Genomic DNA, 23,894 nt, shown 5'->3' with positions numbered 1-23,894 from the left:
AAAAATACTCAAAGTGCATGTTACTACGTTGTACCGTGACAAATCTATCGAAAACTTTTCTTTTTTGTAATCCAAAATATTAGTTTTATTTCAAATTATTGGATCTATTAAAACATAATTTCTTGTACGTGTTTTTGCTGCGTGATTTCGTTCAGAATTTCAGACCGCGAGTAATCGGTGTTCAGTCCGAGAAGCGCACTGAAGAAGAAAACATATCAGATCGTAAGTCCCACCCACCTTTTCTTTTCGTGACGCAACAGACGAGCATAAAAGCAGCCACCCGACCGCGCGGAGGACAGTCTATTATCAACCGTGTCGCAAGCAACAACTACAAACAGCGAATGCAGTGCAAAAGTGTACACAGCCCACACTTCGTCGCAAAAGTGCGCCAAGAGCAGTAGCAGCAATATCAACAAGAACACCAGCAAAAGTAATAGCATTTCAAGGTTGCACCAGCAGCGGCAGCGGCATCGTAAGAAAATTCTACCAGCAGAAGGTGGCGCATCAGCATACAATGTATATAAGTGTTAGTGAATAAAGAGAGAATGAATCTAGTATAGATTGCAAATCCACCATGTTTTCACTCTGCGCTACTCTAACCCGCATCACATGAAAGGTTTTCCTAAAGCCAATCCAAAAGAGTTTACATGCTCTTTTCAGAGCATGGAGCGGAGCCACAAGGGGCTCCCATCCAGAAGAATAAAGCGTGAGGAACACAAGGGTTCCTTCCACGCACCCGGTTGTCTCCATGAGTGGATCAACTCACCCTATACAGTCCACCCACAGTTCCCAGCAGACGGAACAATCGGTTTCCTATTTTATTAACCATAGAATTAAGGAAAAATGTTAATATTTTCTAGTAAAAATATAGTTACTAGCTTGGCTCTTAACAGAAAATCAGAAAATCAGAAAAACAGAAAATCAGAAAATCAGAAAATCAGAAAATCAGAAAACCAGAAAATCAGAAAATCAGAAAATCAGAAAATCAGAAAATCAGAAAACCAGAAAATCAGAAAATCAGAAAATCAGAAAATCTGAAATCTGAAAATCTGAAAATCAGAAAAGCAGAAAATCAGAAAATCAGAAAATCAGAAAATCAGAAAATCAGAAAATCAGAAAATCAGAAAATCAGAAAATCAGAAAATCAGAAAATCAGAAAATCAGAAAATCAGAAAATCAGAAAATCAGAAAATCAGAAAATCAGAAAATCAGAAAATCAGAAAATCAGAAAATCAGAAAATCAGAAAATCAGAAAATCAGAAAATCAGAAAATCAGAAAATCAGAAAATCAGAAAATCAGAAAATCAGAAAATCAGAAAATCAGAAAATCAGAAAATCAGAAAATCAGAAAATCAGAAAATCAGAAAATCAGAAAATCAGAAAATCAGAAAATCAGAAAATCAGAAAATCAGAAAATCAGAAAATCAGAAAATCAGAAAATCAGAAAATCAGAAAATCAGAAAATCAGAAAATCAGAAAATCAGAAAATCAGAAAATCAGAAAATCAGAAAATCAGAAAATCAGAAAATCAGAAAATCCGAAAATCAGAAAATCAGAAAATCAGAAAATCAGAAAATCAGAAAATCAGAAAATCAGAAAATCGGAAATCTGAAAATCTGAAAATCAGAAAATCAGAAAATCTGAAAGTCAGAAAATCAGAAAATCTGAAAATCAGAAAATCAGAAAATCAGAAAATCAGAAAATCAGAAAATCAGAAAATCAGAAAATCAGAAAATGAGAAAATGAGAAAATGAGAAAATGAGAAAATCAGAAAATCAGAAAATCAGAAAATCAGAAAATCAGAAAATCAGAAAATCAGAAAATCAGAAAATCAGAAAATCAGAAAATCAGAAAATCAGAAAATCAGAAAATCAGAAAATGAGAAAATGAGAAAATGAGAAAATCAGAAGATCAAAAAATCAGAAAATCAGAAAATCAGGAAATCAGAAAATCAGAAAATCAGAAAATCAGAAAATCAGAAAATCAGAAAATCAGAAAATCAGAAAATCAGAAAATCAGAAAATCAGAAAATCAGAAAATCAGAAAATCAGAAAATCAGAAAATCAGAAAATCAGAAAATCAGAAAATCAGAAAATCAGAAAATCAGAAAATCAGAAAATCAGAAAATCAGAAAATCAGAAAATCAGAAAATCAGAAAATCAGAAAATCAGAAAATCAGAAAATCAGAAAATCAGAAAATCAGAAAATCAGAAAATCAGAAAATCAGAAAATCAGAAAATCAGAAAATCAGAAAATCAGAAAATCAGAAAATCAGAAAATCAGAAAATCGGAAATCAGAAAATCAGAAAATCAGAAAATCAGAAAATCAGAAAATCTGAAAGTCAGAAAATCAGAAAATCTGGAAATCAGAAAATCAGAAAATCAGAAAATCAGAAAATCAGAAAATCAGAAAATCAGAAAATCAGAAAATCAGAAAATCAGAAAATCAGAAAATCAGAAAATCAGAAAATCAGAAAATCAGAAAGTCAGAAAATCAGAAAATCAGAAAATCAGAAAATCAGAAAATCAGAAAATCAGAAAATCAGAAAATGAGAAAATGAGAAAATGAGAAAATGAGAAAATCAGAAAATCAGAAAATCAGAAAATCAGAAAATCAGAAAATCAGAAAATCAAAAAATCAGAAAATCAGAAAATCAGGAAATCAGAAAATCAGAAAATCAGAAAATCAGAAAATCAGAAAATCAGAAAATCAGAAAATCAGAAAATCAGAAAATCAGAAAATCAGAAAATCAGGAAAAAAAAACTTGGAAAAAAACCGAAATCTGGGAATATGGAAATCAGATTCGCTTGATGTTTAGAATTAGAATTAAGAGAAATTCGAAAATATGTCCCAACTATTCTATATTTAACGTCATCCACATTTGTTGCAATTTGTGCTACAGAAATATGGAAAATAATGTATTAAGCACATTGGAAACATAGTCCAATCCGGACGACGTGGATCCTAACGAATAAAATTTCACTCAGTGTTCGTTAATGCATCGTGTCAAACCAAAACAAGACGAAATCCGAATACTTAGGCGTATATAAGGATAGTATCTATATATATAAATGGATTTCTGTCTGTCTGTCTGATTCTTATGGACTCAGAAACTACTGAACCGAGCGACATGAAAATTGGTATTTAGGGGTTTTTGGTGTCGGGGAAGGTTCTTATGATATTTCCAGACCCCTCACCCCTTTCTAAGGGGGGGTTGTCATACAAATGAAACACAAATATCTTCATTAGTCGGGAGTTAAACAAGCAAACGAAACCAAATTTGACATGTGGAGGTTTTAGGGTGCAACAAATATTTTTACGGTGGTTAGACACTCCACCCCCCCCCCTTTAAGGGGGGGTTGCCATACAAATGAAACTCAAATTTCTGTATAACTCGGGAATTAATTAAGCAAATGGAACGAAATTTGGCATGTGAAAGTTTTAGGGTGTAATAAAAGTTTCTATAGTGGTTAGACACTCCACCCCACTCTCTAAGGAAATTCAAATGAAACACAAATTTCTAACTCGAGAATGAATCAAGTAAATGAAACCAAATTAGGCATGTGAAGGTTTTAGGGTGCAAAAAATGTTTCTATGGTGGGTAGACACTCCACCCACCTCTCTGCCATACAAATGAAAAACAAATTTCTTCATAACTCGAAATGTAATCAAGCAAATGGAGCCAAATTCGGCATTTGAAGATTTTAGGGGGCACGGAACGTTTCGTTTCCTCCCCCCTGTCTAAGGGGAGAAGAGGGGATGGGTCTGTCTTTTTTCTATCATATTTTCTGTATCAAACTTTTATTCCATGTAACGGAGAAACACGTTATTTGCAAGTGTCTGAAAAATCTTGAACGAGAATTGTGTCTGAAAATAATCTGATATTATAATGATGAGTTTTGGTAGAAGTACTAGGAATTTTTTAGTAAAAGGTAAATTCAACGGGGTCGATTAGAAAATCAATCAATGAGCAGTTCTGCAATTGGACTCATGAACTTGCGCTTAGTAAGAAAACGTGAATGTTTTAAGGTATTGATTTTTTTCTATTGCTATTGATAACAAAAAACAAATTTTGGGCGGGACGAAGTTTGCCGGGTCAGCTAGTAAACTATTAAAAAATATTGCATACCATTGATCAGAACCATTCATGTAAGTTATGAATCACAGAAATCTACAGAATCATGTTGTATATATTTTAAAATTTCCTAACTGGTTCACGATTTAAAAACTAGTCGGACACTTTTTAAGTCATGATTCGAGTTCCGGACAATTGTTTAAAATTTCGGAAACTTTTTATCAGCAGCACTTCTTTTAGAGCAATTGGTGATTGTTTTTTTTTTTTGTAAAGTATATTATTTTATTGTTTTTCTATTATAATCTCAAACCAACCATCGATAATGAACAGACATTTGTATGTATAGTCGATCATAATCTTAACCCTTAAATGCATGTTTTTTCCTTTTTAAATACAAAGTGTGTATTTGAAAGTGTTGCGCCAAGCTGTCCAATTTTGACAGTTTAAAAAGTGAACTGCCATATCATGAATGTTTGCGTTCTAAGATAAATATTTTTAGCACCTTCTTCTTCTTCTTCTTCAATGGCACTAACGTTTCTAGAGGAACTTCGCCGTCTCAACGTAGTATTACTTGCGTCATTTTTATTAGTACTTAGTTAAGATTTCTATGCCAAATAACACGCCTTGAATGCATTCTGAGTGGCAAGCTCTAGAATACGCGTGATCACAGTGCAAGTCGGAGGAAATTTCTTTGACGAAAAATTCCCCCGACCAGAACGAGAATCGAACCCGAACACCCGGCAAGTTAGTTATGACGCTAACCACTCAGCCACGGGTGCACCCCGAGCACCTATTAAAAGTAAAAAAATACTGTGTTTGAATTACCGTTTAGAAATTATGTAAGGAAGGAAACACTGATGTATATATAAGTAATGACCGAAGTGGCGATTACAATATAAAAAATAAATTTATTTTCGCTAAATTTAAAGATTACACATCAACGTTCATACTAAGACTAAATGCTATCTTCTGTTCCCTGCCTTTTTATAATGTCGGTATCTCGCGTCAGCAGATTCCTTGTTATCCGTACGGTCGCGTTGTTTCCAGATCGGGTTCCTTTGAATGATGTCGCGTGGTCAGCCGTTGTCGTCAGTTGTTATGGCTCGCGATTGTCTTGATGGGAGGCCTCTGGATGCAATCTGATCCTGGTTGCATCGGTTGTTATGATTCGTTGTTGCTCTAAGTGGTCGTGTGGGGTACATCTGGTCGTAACGTATATACATCATCATGCATTTAAGGGTTGAACAGTTTGTATAAGAAACAGGTAGAATAAGTAACTAAATAACGAGCAAAATCGGCTCGAAATATTCTTCCCCTTGATGTTCAAGTCTTTACATTTGAAAATTGACCTTTCATCTTTCACAGAAGCGAAAAATGGTTGTGTTAAATGTGTATCGCCAAAACTTGAGGGTATTTATGTTTTGGTAATGAATATAATGATAAATTGTCCGGAATAAAAAGCCGATCGGATTCTAAAGCATTAAGGTATTGGTAGAAGTTTTAAAAAGTTGTACATTACTAATATTACCCGTTCTTGTACTTCCCAACAACCTACAACTCTAGTCAAATTAACAACATATCACGTTCGCCGATGCACTAAAAGTCCTAAAATATGAAACTCTTTGTTTTAAATTAACTCCCTCAAATGTCACCAACAGCTTTCGCCAGTTGCTGCTGTGACATGTTAATCAATTTGTGCCCGAAATAGCACGATTGCTTTCCTCTCCAATCTAACCTCCAGAATGTGATAACAATATTCCGACAAACAAAGACCCTCCGAATCATATCACAGCATCCGTTCGTATTGCCTTATCACCGATCCTCTCCTCGTCGAGTGCCAAGCCTGGATTGAGTGTGTGGGTGTATTTGCGGAACGATACTCCCGTTCCAATGAAGCGCCCTAATCTCGTAAACCGCGTCAGCTTCGGTCGTATGAAGTGATTCCAGGCTCGAGTCCTTTCCGTAGGTTTTTTTTCTCTCGTTGTTTCTCACTTCCTTAGCACCGGGAAATCCACCCGAGTCGTCGGTCGGTCTATCCCGTCGAAAGTTTTAAGCATGTGAGCTAATATTTGATTTTCCTTTCCCGCCCGTGAGCGCCACTGACAGCAGCACATGCAAAGAAGGCACAACAAATGGAATTCCAATCTCCAAATGGATAGATGCCGGAGCAGATTCCAGCCGGGGGTTCGACGCTAGCGTCTTGGCCGATCCATTCTTTTATCCCGGTATGCGCGCGGTGCTTTGAAAGACGGACTTTGAATGAGGTCGAGTTGCATTCTCGAAAAAAAATGTATTTTTACTTCTCCCACGTTTCAATAATATTAGTTTTCGTATAATTCATTTTTCGTTTAGCGATTTTTTTCAAAATAGTTTCCGCAAACAATCGCCAAATTCGAACACCGTACACAGAAACCAACTCAGTGATAATCCCTAACTTAGCCTTTTTCCTATTGAGTTCGTTCCGCCGAACCGAGAGCTCCAGAGAGGATTTTTGTTGACAGAAAGTGTGGGAGGGAGGATGTTCGGCGAAAGGAGTGATCCTATTACTCTTTAATAATAAAGCCTTTAGCAGAGTTTGAAATCATCAAAGAATAAAGAAATTGATTTTACCCATCCTTTCTATCACCAGCGCCAACTCTAGACGACGAAGACAACATCCGAACGGGAGCAGGATTTCTAAATTTCAGCAAATGCCCCACCGAAATTGACGCCGGGTGGTTTTTGCTAAGTAAACAAACGAAACATCCGATCAAGGCCCGAGAGAACCAAGTGTGGAACGGAAGACTGGGGCGCATTTCATTTCAAACCAGCTGACGCTTGGATACTTAGTTTGAGGAGAATAAATAGAACGAGTAAAAAAACGTAGAAAGAAACTAGTTTTATACTTTTTACTCTTCCGAAGAAGAAGGAAAACTAAAACAAGTTACCTCGCCCCACAACCCACGCTCCTCACCGCCCACTCAGCCAATCACAAGTAATCAGTGAGGCAGCGTGGCGTTACCTGAAAGTGGAAACCCTTTCGCTTCGCATTGGGTCCCAATCTCAATCTGCCAATGATCATGAAATCGTAAAACAGTCACGGGATGAATCCTAATGAGCTTCTGGGAAACTTACATTGCTGTCTGTCAGTCGGAATCTGTGTCCCTCTCTATCTCTTTTGCACTTTCTGTGAGTCTTTCCTTCAGCTGAGCTGCATAATATTGATCTGGAAAGGGAAAGAAGGTGGAAACATAGGAAAGATTGATTAGTTTTTACAAGTTTCGATTCGATTGAGAAAGGTAAAGTTTGTAGAAGAATGAGTTGTGTGTTCGGTGACGCAAGAATCAATATTATGTTGCATATGTTGATTTGACTAAATTGGGACCAAAGAGCGAACGATAAGCGTTGATTTCTAAGCTGCAATCGATGTGTATTTTGTGAACAGGGTAAGTAATGAATTTATTAGAATACACACACAAACACTGATGCATTCATTCGATACGGAGAAATTCCACGCCAAATCAGCAGTCCGCTGACCCGACCCTCTCTGATTTTTTGTAAACTTGGTACTTGTGATGGAAGCTACCCAAAATCACAATTTCAATTGTCATATGACCAATTTAAAAAAAAGAGTGATTGCTCAAAGGGGCGAATTCAAAATCATTGAACTTTGTTCCGTAATCATAATTCAAAAAACAGATATCCGACCAAAATATGTTGTTTGACAAAATTGTATGAAAGTGAATGAACTATCAATCTTAGAACAGTGCTTTTAAAAAGGGGTTTTTGACGTTTTAAATGCTCTGTTGAAAACTCTTACTCAAAAATATAATTTACTCTAAAAAGTTTTTATACGAAAAAAACCACTTTCTTTTTTTTGGAAATGTTATGTAAAAAGATATACTAAGAAAATATAGCACCCTCTAGTCCATAGCCATGTGCACAATAAAAAACGATAATTACGAAAACAAAATTGAATTTTCTTTGCAAGTGTAATAAAATGTAATCAAATGTAAAAAAATATAATAAGAAAAGAATAGTTGTTTGGCTTTAATTTGATATGTCGATCATCTGAATCGGTTCAATACTTCGAAAGTTAGAAATTAAAAACAAAAAATTTTCTGGAAAAAGGGAAAAAATCATTTGTTGGTCCACTCTAAAATGGGATTGGGCACCCTAATGGAAAAATGAAAAATACAGAAATCAAATATTTTGTGATAAGGAATAAAACTATCACAAAAATCCTAGAACGGTTTGGCATGAAGTAGCTGTAGAATCATGTTCGTGAAACATTACAAATGCATTCTGCTGCAGGACTTTTCGTACAGAAATTTCGCTAACATTACTTTAACTATAAAAAAGGTTATATATACTTTTTCATGCAAATTCCCTTTTTAAACGATTTTTTATAACTTGGCCACTTTGTATGTTTGTAACATGTTTGTTTGTATGTAGCGTTGTCCCACACAAATAGAAATTTGACCCCCTTTCTGTTGACCGATTGATCTGAAATTTGGAACACACCTTTATCTCTGCAGTCATTATAAAACTGCGTATTCCATGATTTTGAAAATCCAAGATGGCGGACGCTACAAAACGGCGTATTACATATTTTCTCAAAATCCCATCAACATGAGTATCAAATGAAAGGGCTTGACTAGTAGAACACAGTTATTTATGAAAAATGCAAATCCAAAATTGCCACTCTCACAAAATGGCGATAAACGGTGGGTGGTCCGAAAAGTACTTAACCTCATCGTCCGATGGCGTCAGTATCGCAAAAGAGATTACTTATCGTGTAGTACATTCTCGTAAACGGCTACTGTTAAAATTTCGGACTCCGAATCGAACTCGTAATTTTGTTTTGACCGTGTGTGGAAGCGAGTGTGTTCGCGGATTTTTAAAAAAATTGAAAAAATGGAAATTCCGCCGTCGCCACTGCCAAATTGGTTGAATTGCACTACGAACTGCTGCCCCATCCACCGTATTCTCCAGATATGGCCCCGTGCGACTTTTTTTTGTTTGCAAACTTGAAAAAGTCACTCGCCGGGCAGAAATCGCCGCCACGGAGGCCTACTTTGCAGACCTCGAAAACGTACTTTTCAGATCGATTAAAGAAGTTGGAGCATCGCTGGGTCAAGTGTATCGAGCTAAAAGGAGACTATGTTGAGAAATAAATCGCCACTTTTCCAATATTTTGGTTTTTTTGTGGCTAAGTACTTATCGGACTGCCCTCGTATATAATTTTTCAGAACCCAATCAATATAAGTATCAATGTATAGTATAATGTATTTAGTATAATTCCTTGCTGTGGTTGCTGAGAGCAGACAAACGATCGCAAAAGGTTAAAGGGCTTGATTAGTAGAATACAGTAGCTCATGAAAAATCCAAGTCCAAGATGTCTCCGGTCACAAGAAAGCCAATTACATTCTAAACGGATTTATTCAATGTGTCCTGTTTGTATGAGTGTTTGTGTGTCTGTGCGCCTATTATTTTAGTCTCATCAATGCCCAAGATTACTGAAGGAATGGGTGTCATAGCTGCTAAGTGTTGCTTGCTTAAATATTTTTAAGCTTTTAGTACATTATCTGTATTATTATTATTATTAACTTACAAAGTTTTTTTCACTTATTTTTTCTCATTTTACTTTTCCTCAATAGTTACAATTTCACAACGTATTGGAATTCCATAAATATTCAAAAATTAATATCTCCGTTCTGGCAAGGTAACCACGGCACCGTTGTACGTCAAACTTTGTTAAATTGGAAGAGTTTTCGAATAAATATGTACAAAAAAATATTGAAGAGAGATTTCAATATCAAATTCAATTTTTGAGTAAGTTTTTTTTAACGGTGCCTTCAAAATATTATTTTTTCCCAAATAGCATATTTTCCAGCAACTTTGTTAAACGTCATTTTTGAATCAGGCATCTGGGTTTTGAGTTACGATTTTTTGAAGAAAATTATCAATTATTTTGAATACGCTCTTCTAAAAAAATCAGTCGTAATTAAAACTAGTCTTATGATAATAAAAGCTCTGGTTTTGATCAGATACATCATTAGCTCCATCATATGTACCTGTTGTTGTTTTTCGGCTGATTTGGCGTGGAGTTACCCAGTCAGCATCATCTTCAATTTTGATTGACCAAAGTTTTCTCGGTTTCGACTTGTTTGCAGCGGTCTATGCCGATGATTGTTGATTTGCTTGCATGTCATACTCGTACACCCATGTTTCGTCGCTAGTAATTATGCGTTGGATGAATGTGGGATCAGAATTTGATCGTTCAAGCAGGTCTTCGGCCACTTGATTGCGATAAAACGTTGAGTTTTTGTTGGCACTAGTTGTGCTACGACTTTCTTCATGCCCAAAACATCTACCAAAATATGATGAACGTTCTCGTGAGAGATATTCAATTGACGGACTATCTTAGACTGAAATAATAATTCATATCAGAAATCGCAATAAAAAGTTATCTTGTTCTTAATTACGCTGTAAACAAACTAAATGACAGATTGTGCTCAAAATTGAAATTAGAACCACTGACAATAGTACCAAAAAAAATGTTGAGAAATGTTCAGCAGGAAAATTTAAAATTGGGAAAATTTCCTACAAGAATCATCAGTGGGAAAAGATTTTATAGTTTAATTTACTTGCTGCCAGTCAAAAACTTTTGTGACGTGACAACACCTGACTTTTAACGGGTTCCGAGTGTTGGGCATCAATGCTGTATTTGCAGTTCCGTTTCAACGTTTGAACTTCGCTGCATGATTTGTCAACAATAGATGAACGTAGATTCCAGTATTTTCCGTTTTTCAAAAAACTTGCAAGACCTTTGCAAACATCGGTATGCATTTTGTGACGTGGCAACAAACTCTGCGCAAAGAACATAATTCACAGAGCTTTGTCACTTCACATAATTAATTAAGTTTAATTAATATGATGTTTATTTTATTGTAGCAAGCTATATACTATTTTTCATGTTAGTTATTATCCTGGATACCTCTCACTTTTCTCCGAGATCTCCCTTTCCCCTTCCGAGGGTTCTTCCAAGAGAGGAAGATGGTCCTAACCCGACCGGTGATCTTGAACTTATGCTTCTTCGTTTATCACGAACGCTACTGAGTTTTCAGTAGTATCAAATAAACGGTGTCACAACGCTTACAATTTGGTTTTCGGTTTTTGCGATCTTCATTTATTTCATAGCATTTTAGCGCTATTTTGCGTTTTCATTGATTCATGAACCGAAAAAAATATTTTGACCTGTATACAATGAGTTTGATGCTTTTTTGGTAACGCAAATTTTCAAAACTAGGCAGTTTTGATTACCTAGGTCTGCTCATCAAAACCAGCTTAATATATTGACTTTACCTGTTGCATTCGGTACACGGCGTTCCGTTGTTTGGAAAAAGGCGGGATGGTTCTGAACCGACCCCCAGTTTATGGTTCGTAATTATTTAACACGACCATCCCAGCGCATGTCATCAATTGCTCCCCCAAACGTGGCTCAACGGGCGGCGCTCACTACCGGTGAAACGCAATTGCTTGTGTTATTAGACATCTTTAATTAACTCCCGATCGCTGTTCGACGGTGTCAAGGTGTCATGGGTTATATTAGGCTGTCCAAAAAGTCCTGCGGTATTTCCGCGAGGTGTCGTTGTAAGCGCGTAGTTCTAGTTGTATTCATTGTATCGAGTCATACTATAGCTTGTTGGAAAGGTATTTTTGCGCTATAATATAGTCCTTGACAGTGTTTTGTTTGGTTAAGTCGTTCGTGAGTTATAGTGTCGCAAATATGGAGCAAAATAAAGAGAAAATCCGACTTATTTTACAGTACTACTATGACAAAGGCAAAAATGCATCTCAAGCTGCCAATAAAATTTGTGCAGTTTATGGATCCGATACAGTTTCCATTTCCACCGCACAACGATGGTTTCAACGTTTTCGTTCTGGTGTAGAGGTCGTCGAAGATGCGCCACGCTCCGGAAGGCCTGTCGTCGAAAATTGCGACAAAATCGCTGAATTAGCCGAGAAAGACCGGCATAGTAGCAGCCGTAGCATCGGCCAAGAGCTGGGGATAAGTCATCAAACCGTTATTAACCATTTGAAGAAGCTTGAATTCACAAAGAAGCTCGATGTATGGGTGCCACACACGTTGACGCAAAAAAACATCTTTGACCGTATCGACGCATGTGAATCGCTGCTGAATCGCAACAAAATCGACCCGTTTCTGAAGCGGATGGTGACTGGCGATGAAAAGTGGGTCACTTACGACAACGTGAAGCGCAAACGGTCGTGGTCGAAGCCCGCTGAAGCGGCTCAGACGGTGGCCAAGCCCTCATGACCGGCCAGGAAGGTTCTGCTGTGTGTTTGGTGGGATTGTCAAGGAATAATCTATTATGAGCTGCTCCCCTATGGCCAAACGCTCAATTCGGACCTGTACTGCCAACAACTGGACCGCTTGAAGGTAGCACTCATGAAGAAGAAGCCACCTGTTTTTGTCCATGGCGAGCGAGCTAGGTAGTCAGAAGTTAGCCACAAAAGAGGCCTGTGAAAATTGGCTATCCGAGTTTTTTGCCAATAAGGAAGCGAGCTTCTATAACAGGGGTATTATGAAGTTGGCATCTCGTTGGGAACAAGTCATCGAACAAAACGGCGCATATTTGACTTAAAACAGATGACTATAACTAATTTTATGAACAAATGAAAATTCAAAAAAATACCGCAGGACTTTTTTGACAGCCTAATATATATTTTTCGGCAACAACTTCTTGAGATAGTTCTTACTTCTCTATTTGTGGATCTATTTTAACATAAATTTGGAATTTGTTGACCCTCATTGCTTACTAAGCGAACCCCAAGTATAAAAATGTTGGAGCCTAAATTCATTTTATAAACTAAAAAATGCTGTATATTTGTGGCGTGCCAACGTTCTGATTACCTTTTAATACAAAATAAAACTTAGTTCCACCCAGTGCTCTGCAAACAAATATTTAATTATTCATTCAAAGGTATTTAGACATTGAAAACTAAGTGAGTGCAGAGATATAAAAAAAACATAAAAATAGGGGAAACTTAAGTAATTTTCAATAAAATTTTGCAATTTTTAAACAAGCCCATCTCAAAGATTGGTACATTAAAAACTAAGTACGTTTCAAAGAATTCATGTTGTAACTTGTGTTTATTAAGATAACGCTATACATTTTCTCGCTGGATCTAAAAGTTGTTTTTGGTGCTTAACCTCATGGAATGGTTCTTATGATTATAATGTTTGTGTTTAGTGTGACCTGGGAACAGTTTTCTAAAATCTTTTTTAGAAAAAAAGATATCGAAATTAGCAAAAAAAAAATGTTGGAAGAAATGCCTCTAAATTTTTTTTTAGTTTTACTGAGGTGCAAAAAATATCTACTGCTGTGTAAAGCTGAATTAAAATCAATAGGCTCGAAAACCAAATCCGCTAGATTTCACTAACATCCCGCAGGAATCGCACAGAGTGTTCAGTTTTTCCTCCTTTTTATGGCAATCCGCTTACCACCTTATCACTCCATACATTCGTCGGCAACCCAGCCTATCCAAAAATAGCCCCAAACCCCGGAGAAGACAATACTTCCGTAAACAACGTTCGATCGCAGAAAGCCTCCGCCATAAAGCGGTAGGCAACACCAACAGTCCTTGTGGTACTCGTGGATATATGTAACTTGAAGAGTACAAGAATATTCCCTATCGCGAGGCTCGATCCTTCCAATCCCATTACCCCGCAGGGGGTAAGGCTTTCGGTAAAAGTTTCATCAGCGACAAAAACAACGATGACGAGGAGGTGTTGACAGCATCACCGCATCACCGGGAAAGGAACGAAATAAAAAAGCTAACGAGAAAAAAAAACGATACAGATCATCTCAGCAAAAATATTGCCTTCAACCGCTGACAGCACTAGGTCGGGAAGAGAAGGTGGAGTGGTAGAAATACGCGAGTGAAATGTTTTGAAAGCATTTTGATGTCATTGAATGGGCGTTATGGGCCCCATACATACAAAAACACACACATACACACACGAATCACGATGACTCTTTCGTTTCATTTTGTTTTGTTTGTGTTCCTCTCGTTCCTCTCGCTCTGTTTGACAATTTTCACCGAAATGATGTTAAATCTCTTCTGCTCACGCCAACACCGCGGATGCGGAAGCTAATGGGCTTCGTCAACAAATACCAGTTCCGAATTGACGAGCGAAGGTGATGGTCTAACTTTGTTCCAATAAAATATAATTTTTTCTCGCAACGGTTTTAAAAACAACTTCCATTATAGGGGAAGTGGGGGCATAGTGGTCACCCTAAGGAATATGCTCATTCCCAGCGTCCACATAAAACGCTTCAATTCTCGTTTCTTGTAGAATATTATAGTTCAACTCATTGTTGTTCAAGATAGCAAACGGCTTTTACTATGAACATTCAAAATACAGGTAAACTTCGATATAACGTACATTTCACTTTCAAAATTGTACGTTGTTTCGAATTGTACGTTATATGGAAGCATAATAAAGTACTCACAAACGTAGTCTATAATACATTATTGTGTTGCTGTTTTAGTAAAGTTAATGAATAACTTCAATCAGAAGACGAAGTCCGCCTTTTTAATGATGTTTCCCTTCGTACTGTTGATTAAAGCTTGTTTCATATAGAATCCGGAATTACAAAACCAGCTGTATTTCGGGATTGATTGAAGGCACAAAACTTGTTTTAGCATCACAATGCAGATACTTCATTGTTCTATCAGAAAAAAAATATTGAAAACTTTTTTCCTTTACACTTTGGAAATGTGTACGTTATATCGAGTGACGTTATATCGAGGGTACGTTATAACGAGGGTACGTTATATCGAAGCTTCCCTGTAGTACACTTCATTAGAAAAATCATCATTAGAAAAATAAAACATTTTTTTTCTTGGGGGTAAAATGGTCACTCGCTCATATCAAGCTAAATGGGATAGATTTATGCGTTTTTTCGTCCAAATTTGTTCAAATCATATTTAATATAATAGGTACATGTATGAAATGTGCTCCCGTGGCCGAGTGGTTAACGTCATAACTAACGAGCCGGGTGTTCGGGTTCGATTCCCGTTCTGGTCGGGGGAATTTTTCAAAGAAATTTCCTCCGACTTGCACTGTGATCACGCGTATTCTAGAGCTTGCCACTCAGAATGCATTCAAGGAGTGTTATTTGGCATAGAAATCTCAACTAAGTACTAATAAAAATGACGCAATTAATACTACGTTGAGACGGCGAAGTTCCTCTAGGAACGTTAGTGCCATTGAAGAAGAAGAAGAACATGTATGAAATAAGCTTGACCTATTCATCTTGAGTCTCAATTTAAATGTTTTATGCATACAAAAACGTAGTAAAGGGTGTGTCACATCAAATTGCATCACGGAAAAAACGCTGTAGAAATTTAATTTTTAGGAATTATATCTTCAGCTTTCGCTTATAATCAGATAAGAGTGTATAGATCACGTTGGCCATGCTTCACTGTCAATTTTTCGTAAATTTGGAAAAATGTCGTCGAACGAAAAAGAGCGTCGTGAATTAATCCTGTGCACTCATTTCGAGAATCCGGAGTTGTCACATCGGGACATCGGTAAGATGCTGGGAATCGTCCAATCCACGGTCAGCAGAGTACTAAAACGATACTTCGAGAACCTAACCATCGACCGGAAGGTGAAGAACGGCAAAAATGGATGCTCCGTCAGTGAAAAAGATCACAAGCGCGTAGTTAAGCAGTTTAGACGTGACCCGAGAAGTTCGGTCCGGGATGTCGCCAATAAGCTGAATGTGTCAAGTTCATTCGTCCAGCGGACCGAGCAGCGGGAGGGCCTGCGTACATACAAGGTTCAGAAGGCTCCTAACCGCGACGAAAGGCAAAACATGGTGGGGAAGACGCGAGCCCGGAAGCTGTATACCGAAATGCTGACGAAGCCGCATTGCCTGGTAATGGACGACGAAACCTACGTCAAAGCGGACTTTCGTCAGCTGCCGGGCCTGTTGTTCTTCTCCGCAGAGGACAAATTCAGCGTTCCGGAGGAGATTCGCAAGCAGAAATTATCCAAGTTTGCCAAAAAGTACATGGTGTGGCAAGCGATCTACTTTTGCGAAAAGCGGAGCGCCCCCTTCGTGATGACCGGCACGGTAAACGGGCAGGTTTACCTTAAGGAGTGCCTACAGAAGCGCTTACTACCACTATTGAAGCAGCACGAGGGCCCGACCATCTTCTGGCCGGATCTCGCTTCGTGCCACTATTCAAAGGACGTGTTGGAGTGGTACGAAGCCAACGGGGTATCCTTCGTGCCAAAGGAAATGAACCCACCCAACGCGCCGGAGCTTCGCCAAATAGAGAAATATTGGGCGATTATGAAGCAGGCCCTCCGGAAGAACCCAAAAGTTGTCAAATCGGAGGCGGACTTCAAGAGAAAATGGATTTCTGTTCAAAAAAAACTACAACCTGACGTTGTACAGAACCTTATGGACGGGGTAAAGAGGAAGGTGCGAGCATACGGGCTTGGGCTCGAAGTATGAATAAAAAGAAAATGCCAAAAGTTGTTTAATAGTTTTTATTTTACTGTCTAAAATTTTCAAAAGGATCGGTCTACTGGGCGAATTTCTACAGCGTTTTTTCTGTGATGCAATTTGATGTGACACACCCTTTAAGTAACACATAACGATCCGCATAATGAGGCTTGGTTTAGTTGAAGTGGCATATTTATCAAGGGTCAAAGCCTCAAAAGGATCCTCTCCAAGAGCAGTATGTGATGCGGTATATCAGCTTGCGTAAACATAATATTGTAAGTTGATAGCACCCTATGACGACTTTGCCCCCAAACATCAAAGTAATTTATAAGGTGACTATCAATACGGTATCTATAGTCAATAGTTATATTATCAAACAAGCAGGTGACCTATTTGCCCCCACTATGCCTATCGGAAAAAATCAACGCCTTTCGACCATTTCGCTGTTTAAAATTCTTGTTTCTCTCTTTGAAACTTTTTTCATTCTCAATATTTTTTCAAGAAATTCCGAAAATGGCTCACAGCCGTCCGGCAACTCGCTTTACAGTAGGCAGGGGGCCTATTCGGTTTACTTTCCCTTCTCAACAAAGCCGTTGATTTATTGGTCCTGTGAATGTTAGACTGATCGGATTTCACTCGCCAGAACCAGAGGGAGCCCCGTTAGCGGTCGGAAAATGATGAATTAGTCGACCGCTAGGTGATCCGTGGCCGCAGTCTGTTTTTGTTGCTTTTATTCTGCCTTCATTTATTTCTCGGGTGAAACATACATCTGTCGATCAGCGTCAAAACGGAGAACAATTCGATATTTGTTTTATCGAACAACAAACCCTCCTCCCATGGTTGGGGTTTGATGGGATGTGTTTGGTGAAAGACGAAATGGTTGAGAACAAAAATGGTACTCGCTTCGTTGATGACTATCCGCAGATTTAAAATGATATATTGGAACAGAAAAAAAGCTGAATTATTTTGGTGGGTCTTTGTCTAGGTTGAAAATCATTCGATCACATTGCCACCCTAGCAACTTTCACTAACTTCAATTTCAGCCTTCTGAAACGCGCAGATTAGTCATACCTGTGGCAGGGAGACCTGTTGGGCTGCAACCGTAAATCATGACAAAAGAGCAAAGTGGTCGTCATCATCGCACCACTATTCCGCCGATGAAAACTTTATTAGACACACCGTTCCGGCGAGTCGGCCGACGTGGCGGTTTACGGTTGAGTGACCGAGCCAACCTCAAACCGAACCACTGTGTGCGACAGAGCTCGATAGAACAATTAGCTCACTAACCAAGTGCACTAAATGTTCCCCGGAGAAGAGAGTGCGTGTCAATATTTCCGGTCCAATCGGGGCCCGGGAAATGTTCATTTGGATTTGCTATGAAATTCCCGACCCCAATCGGTCTGTCAGAGCTTGGAAATGGGGTTAGTCTCCTGAAGTGTTTCCAGCGCCGGATATCTGCTATTGGGAGTCTGGGGTCGTAGTGAAGATTTAAAGAAATTAGATATAAAGCTCTTCCATATACAGTCAAAGCTCTCTATAGCGACAACTTTTATAGCGACAAATCTCTCTATAACGACATTTCCAAAGGTCCCTTCAAAATCTCATAGAAATTCTTTTCTTTATAGCGACATTTCTCTATAACGACCATTCCCTGTAGCGACACATTACCGCTCATACATATCATTCTCTATTGCGACAATTCTCAAGGTCACGCCAACAGTGCAATAATAATGAACTTGATTGAACTTAGTATATGACTATGAACGAAAATAGTCTATATTATGTTTTGTGAACGATTAAATGTTCGTGCGCAACTAATATTAATATTCGGATACTTTACAAAAACAGAGAAATTTAAATTTGAAACATCACTCAACTTGAACATATATTCAGACGCGATTCTGCTGACGGTACATTTTCATATATGTATTCAAAACTCTGCTGCACATAATTTTAAGCTGTACCATATCGTAAAGCGAAAGAGCAATGCAAAAAATAACTCTCGAAAGAGACGTGATCGCTTTGAAGCTCTTGTGATGCGCAATAGGAAACTAACTAAACGATACCGTGTGGGTAAAAAGGAATACAAAACAGATTAGCTGTTGTGGATCACGTGTACTCAAAATGATTCTGGCGCAAATAAAATCCATTCCGCCCAAACAGTGCTAGGGCGAGGCAAAAAAAGAGTGCTGTCAGTTTCCTTATCTTTGTTCAGTTTCGAGACATCTGAATTCAACACGAATTCAGCTCAGCTATCACAATACACACACATAGGAAACCTGTAAGCTGATAAAAGATAGGTAAAGCTTATTGAAACAAATCAATTGAAGCATTGTTGTACAAGAATCCCGTGCTTGAGGAAATAAAGTATTCGAATTGAACTTAAAACGAAAAGTATAGTCCGCGTAACTGTTACATGGTAAGCTTTTAAATTCATACTCACGCAACAGTTTGAAGTATAGTTTGTTTTAATATAAATTTCCAGTCCAAAATGAATTCAAAGACAAGAAAATCTTTGACGCTAAAAAATAAATTGGTTATAATTGAAAAATTTGAAAAAGGCATTAAAAACAAAACATTATCCAGTGAATTTAATGTGCCGCACAACACGATTTCATCCATAATCAAAAATAAGATCCAAATTCGTGAAAAGGTAAGAATAAAGGTTTTAACTGCTGATGTTCAATATACCAAAATGTAAAAAATTTACAGGCTCGTCGGTTTTCGCTAGAATTCAAAAAAACTCGCTCGGTTCAGTATGATGCCGTAGAAAAAGCTGTTATGCTTTTTTGCCAGCAGGCGATTTCGTATAATATCCCCCTATCTGGCGTGATCATAAAAGAAAAAGCCAATGAGCTCGCAGCGAAACTAGAGAAAAAATCATTTAAAGCCAGCGACGGATGGTTCCAAAAATTCGTCAAAAGGAATGGGCTTTCGTTTAAAACTGCAAGTGGTGAAAGTGCAGCTGTTGATGTCGGAGCTGCTGAGCAGTTCAAATCCGATGCGTTACCGCTATTGATTGCTGACTATAGCCCACAAGATATTTTTAATATGGATGAAACGGGTTTATTTTTCAAATGCTTACCCAATAAGACATATTGCTTCAAAAGCGATAAATGTCACGGAGGCAAAAATTCCAAAGAGCGAATCACAGTTGTTGTGGCAACAAATATGGACGGATCGGAAAAGTTAGAACTTTTGGTCATTGGTAAGAGTGCCAAACCTAGATGTTTTAAAAACATTAAGAACCTTCCAGTGATCTACAAAAGCAACAAAAATGCGTGGATGGTGAGCGCGTTGTTTGAAGAATGGATTTTAAACCTGGATGAGAGAATGGTGTCTGAAGGAAGACGTATCATTTTGTTCATCGATAATTGTCCTAGCCATCCAAATATTCAACAAAAATTAAGAAATTGCAGACTGCAATATTTTCCTCCAAACATGACTTCTGTGCTCCAACCACTTGATCTTGGAATAATTAAAGCTTTGAAAGTGTACTACCGCAACAAATTAGTAAGAGACCAACTGAATGCGATAGAAAAAGACGAATTGTTGAATGTCAACCTCCTACAGTGTGTTTGTATGCTAGCTGATGCGTGGCAAAATCATGTCAAACAATCCACAATTGTTAATTGCTTCGTCAAAGCTGGCTTTGTGAAATCAGATAATTTGATTTGCATCAATGAAAACAGCATTGATAACGACCCACTAGAGGAAAATGTATTCCGATCGAATTTTGAAGCACTCGCTGAGCAAGGTTTTGATTCTTTTGAAGGTTTGGTTATAAATGGATATTATTTTCAAATATCATATAAGGTATAATCGACATTTGCCATTTTCAGACTACGTGACTTTTGACGACAATTTATGCGAAGGAGCAATTTTGTCTGACGAAGACATCATAAAAACAGTGCAAGAGCAATCATCTATTGATAACGATGATGATGAAATTCATTCAGTACCTGACGATGTAGTTGACAATGAAACTATAAGCACACCCTCTCAAAACCAGCTAGAAGATGCTTTCCAAACGATTTATGCTGGTTTATTAACTAGCAAAAAATTACCAAAGGACAGCTTTTCAAAATTTTTTGATTTAAAGAAAACTTTGTTGGGGGACAAATAAGCTGAATTTTGTGTCTTGTTTAATGTTTTGTTTCAATTTTTTCTGTTAATTCCTTCGTTAATAATATAATTGATTTGTTTCGCATGGACTTGAGCGTTTCTCTCTTTATAACGACATCCGGATTCTCTATAGCGACAGTTTTTATAGCGACATTTCTCTATAACGACGGTCCCTTGCGATGTCGCTATAGAGAGCTTTCACTGTATATTAGGGTGCCAATGAAAATGGTCATCTCTAATTTCAAAAAGTTACCTCATAAAAAATGTTCACCACCTCTAAAAAACACCCTATGCCAAATATCACCCAAGGGGTGTTAAAATCAATCTGTTATCTAAAAAAAAATTGTCAAAAAAAAATTTTGGGTCTTGGTCGTTTTCCGTCTGTAAACTGTAAATCTCGACGTGTCATACAATTTTAAGACATTTGTAGCTTTTTGAAATTTTTGGGTCAATTTTTTCCCATACATTCGTTGGCACCCTAATATTCACACATTGTTGAACGCTTGGAATAAAGTATATTTAACGTCAAATTCGTTCAAAAGAATTGTTTGTTTATTTATTTTGCTTAAATATGAGAATTTCAGCTGTCCAGTTTTTATAAGACCATTTCAAATTTGAAAATTCGTGTTGGAATACTATCAAATTCTGCTGAACGGATTTCTCGCTATTTTTCCATGTTTCCGAAATTGCGACCTTGAGCGCTTCAATCGTGGTATACCGTTTTCCCTCAGTGTAGATTCTGCGTACAAGGATCCCCCCTAAGATTTTCAACAGGATTCAAGTCTGGAGAGCGAGCCGGCCAGTCCAAAAATTAAGTATGTGATCCTTAATCCATTGCTTAGTTTCCTTGCTGGTATGAGTAGTAGCATTGTTTTGCTGAAATGTGATTTTTTTTGCGACGATATCCACGCAAAAACGGTAGGAGAGAGGATTCCAGAACATGTATGTAATCCTTGAATGATGTGAAAGCTATCTTGAGCTTTTCGGTTGCGCAGAATCCCGCCCAAACCATGCACGAGCCTCCACCAAAATTCCCGATTGAAAAACTTTTTTCCGTCAGTAAAGATAACCTTTACATGGAAGAACTTTTCGTTATGGTATATAGCAGAATGTATTATTTTGGAAACATTCTTTGTCACAACATACCATGTCCCACTGTAAGTTCATGTGATCTTTGGCAAACTCAGACGTCTTCCAATGTGAGATGCTATAAGAAGAAGATCTTTAACCTTTCAAGTCCTCTTTATGTGAGGGTTTTTCACCAAAACTTGACGAATAACAAGTAACATTTGAATTGAAATATTGCTTTATTTGCATATTTTTATTTATATTTGCGATTTTGAAGTATTCGAAGCTGTTCTAGCTATTTACCGCTTGTCCCGGTCAGAGAGCTGCAATTTACATGGAGCTCTCTCCTTCTTACCGTACCCTGAGGATTCACCAAATAATTGAGCACTACTTGATTGGGTCGTCCAATCCAACGATAAATTTATCTGATACCAACATTTTCTTGGTGAAATGCATCGATTTGTCTCTCTTTTCTCTCCGTGAGGACTTTTTTCTTCGGCATTTTTCAGGTTTATTTGATCAAAACAACTAAAACAACGGAAATGGTCTTATAGAAACATGACACTTGAAAAATACAAAAACATTCGTTTACGCTCAGCGCTTGGACACACACATATGAAAATCATGCAGTGTATGGTAGTCACCAATACCTGCGCACTAGAATATAAATTGAAGAATTGTTTCTTAACAATGGCCTGGTCTTATAGAAATTGGACAGAGAAGTCAGTCCGTAAACCTGATCGGATCTAACCTCGGAATCGAGAATCAGTAATTTGATCCAAGAATCCAAGATCTAGGTTGCAGTAATCTGATATCTAAAAGCAAATCCCACATCTAAAATCTGAATGCGATTTTTTGTTAACACTTGAGCCCCGTATTGGTCCCTTGGGACTATCATTGAGCTTTTAGTTTCAAACACATTAATCGCTGGGACTAACAGTTACAAAATAAGGGAAAAGAAAAGAACATGATTTGTTTTCGGATGTTTTGAAATATATAACTACCTTAATAATTATCTTTGAGGGCGGGGACCGACACTGATATTTTCAACAATCTTGATGTGGACTGAATGGAAAGCACAGCAAGAATAATCCGGGGCTCGAAGTGTTTTAAATGTTAAAAACATATAGTGAATCGATATTTGCTATCTCGAAACTTAAGATGGAATTTGAATCTAAAACTAGAATCTAAAATGTAGAAAGATTCAATATATAAAAACAAATTCGAAATTCGAATTTGGTGTCTTAATCTAAATTGAATACCGTTCGTTTGAAAATTCGAAACTGAAAGATGGATTCTAATGAAGAAATAAACTATGGAACTCATCTCAAATCCGACCTATGATTCATAATCTTAATTTGAAATACGGATCGTGTATCCGATCGTGGTATTATGTTATGGTATATAGTAAAAATTTAACTTTTTATATGGGCACTTGAAGTCAACTATGTGTTTTGGAAACTTGATTGCTTTAATTTGTACGTGTCAAGAATACGCCTTGATTGTATTTCTAATGACAAGGTCGAAAATATGTGTTTACCAATGCATACCGGTCGATTTTTCTTGTAGAAAAAACCGTCGATTAGAGATGACGTTACTAACCCTCTGGAAATGGGAGCCACCACTTGCTATCTCACACTAGCTAAGCTTATGGAAAACCCGTTATTATTGTCTTTCAGAAACAAGTCAATGTTTTCCGGAAAACTTCCAGAATAATCAGAGCATAAAAAAACAATATATGAGTGATTTACTTGCTGCATTTAATTTCACCCTCTAGCTTGGCGCTAAATTTGCTCAACCAGTAGTATTAAACGGATTGGAACTATGTTCACGTATGCCTCTACCTAGTATCAGCTCTCGGATATTGGATCTCATTTGATTTCAAACTTTGTTTTCTGCCAGGTAGTCCATATAATCCATCTCCAATTAACTCTGGAGGCTCTTCCCACACGGAAAACGGGCCACCAAACCAAATTACCAGAATCTCCACACCACCTCTCCATTCCGGACAAATCCATGTAATCCACTCGCAACCATCCGATCGGAACGACTCGCTGTACTCACCGTCCTCGTCGTCCTTCGTCCCATCCGGTGC

At 37.6% G+C, this 23,894-nt stretch overlaps 2 protein-coding genes across 4 annotated transcripts in view; one reads left to right on the top strand and one right to left on the bottom strand.

Moving 5' to 3' along the window:
• Positions 1 to 23,894, bottom strand: part of LOC129764827 (uncharacterized) — a 576,657-nt gene that overhangs the window by 98,192 nt on the left and 454,571 nt on the right. For 2 of the 3 annotated variants that reach the window (XM_055764341.1, XM_055764351.1), the window contains one exon: positions 7,191 to 7,281. The exons of the other annotated variant lie outside the window; for it this stretch is intronic. In XM_055764341.1, coding sequence (XP_055620316.1) covers positions 7,191 to 7,192 — 2 coding nt within the window. In that variant the 5' untranslated portion in view covers positions 7,193 to 7,281. The remainder of the gene's footprint in view (positions 1 to 7,190; positions 7,282 to 23,894) is intronic. 3 annotated transcript variants of the gene reach the window in all.
• Positions 18,244 to 20,912, top strand: LOC129764822 (tigger transposable element-derived protein 4-like). The gene is made up of 2 exons (XM_055764326.1): positions 18,244 to 20,381; positions 20,449 to 20,912. Exons 1-2 carry the CDS (start codon positions 19,388 to 19,390, stop codon positions 20,730 to 20,732), a joined length of 1,278 nt encoding a protein of 425 aa, XP_055620301.1. The 5' UTR covers positions 18,244 to 19,387; the 3' UTR covers positions 20,733 to 20,912.

This window comes from Toxorhynchites rutilus, chromosome 1, assembly GCF_029784135.1.
Source record: "Toxorhynchites rutilus septentrionalis strain SRP chromosome 1, ASM2978413v1, whole genome shotgun sequence".
Lineage (NCBI taxonomy): Eukaryota > Metazoa > Arthropoda > Insecta > Diptera > Culicidae > Toxorhynchites > Toxorhynchites rutilus.
Note: the sequence above shows the minus strand (reverse complement) of the source record. Positions and strands in the feature narration are given on the sequence as shown.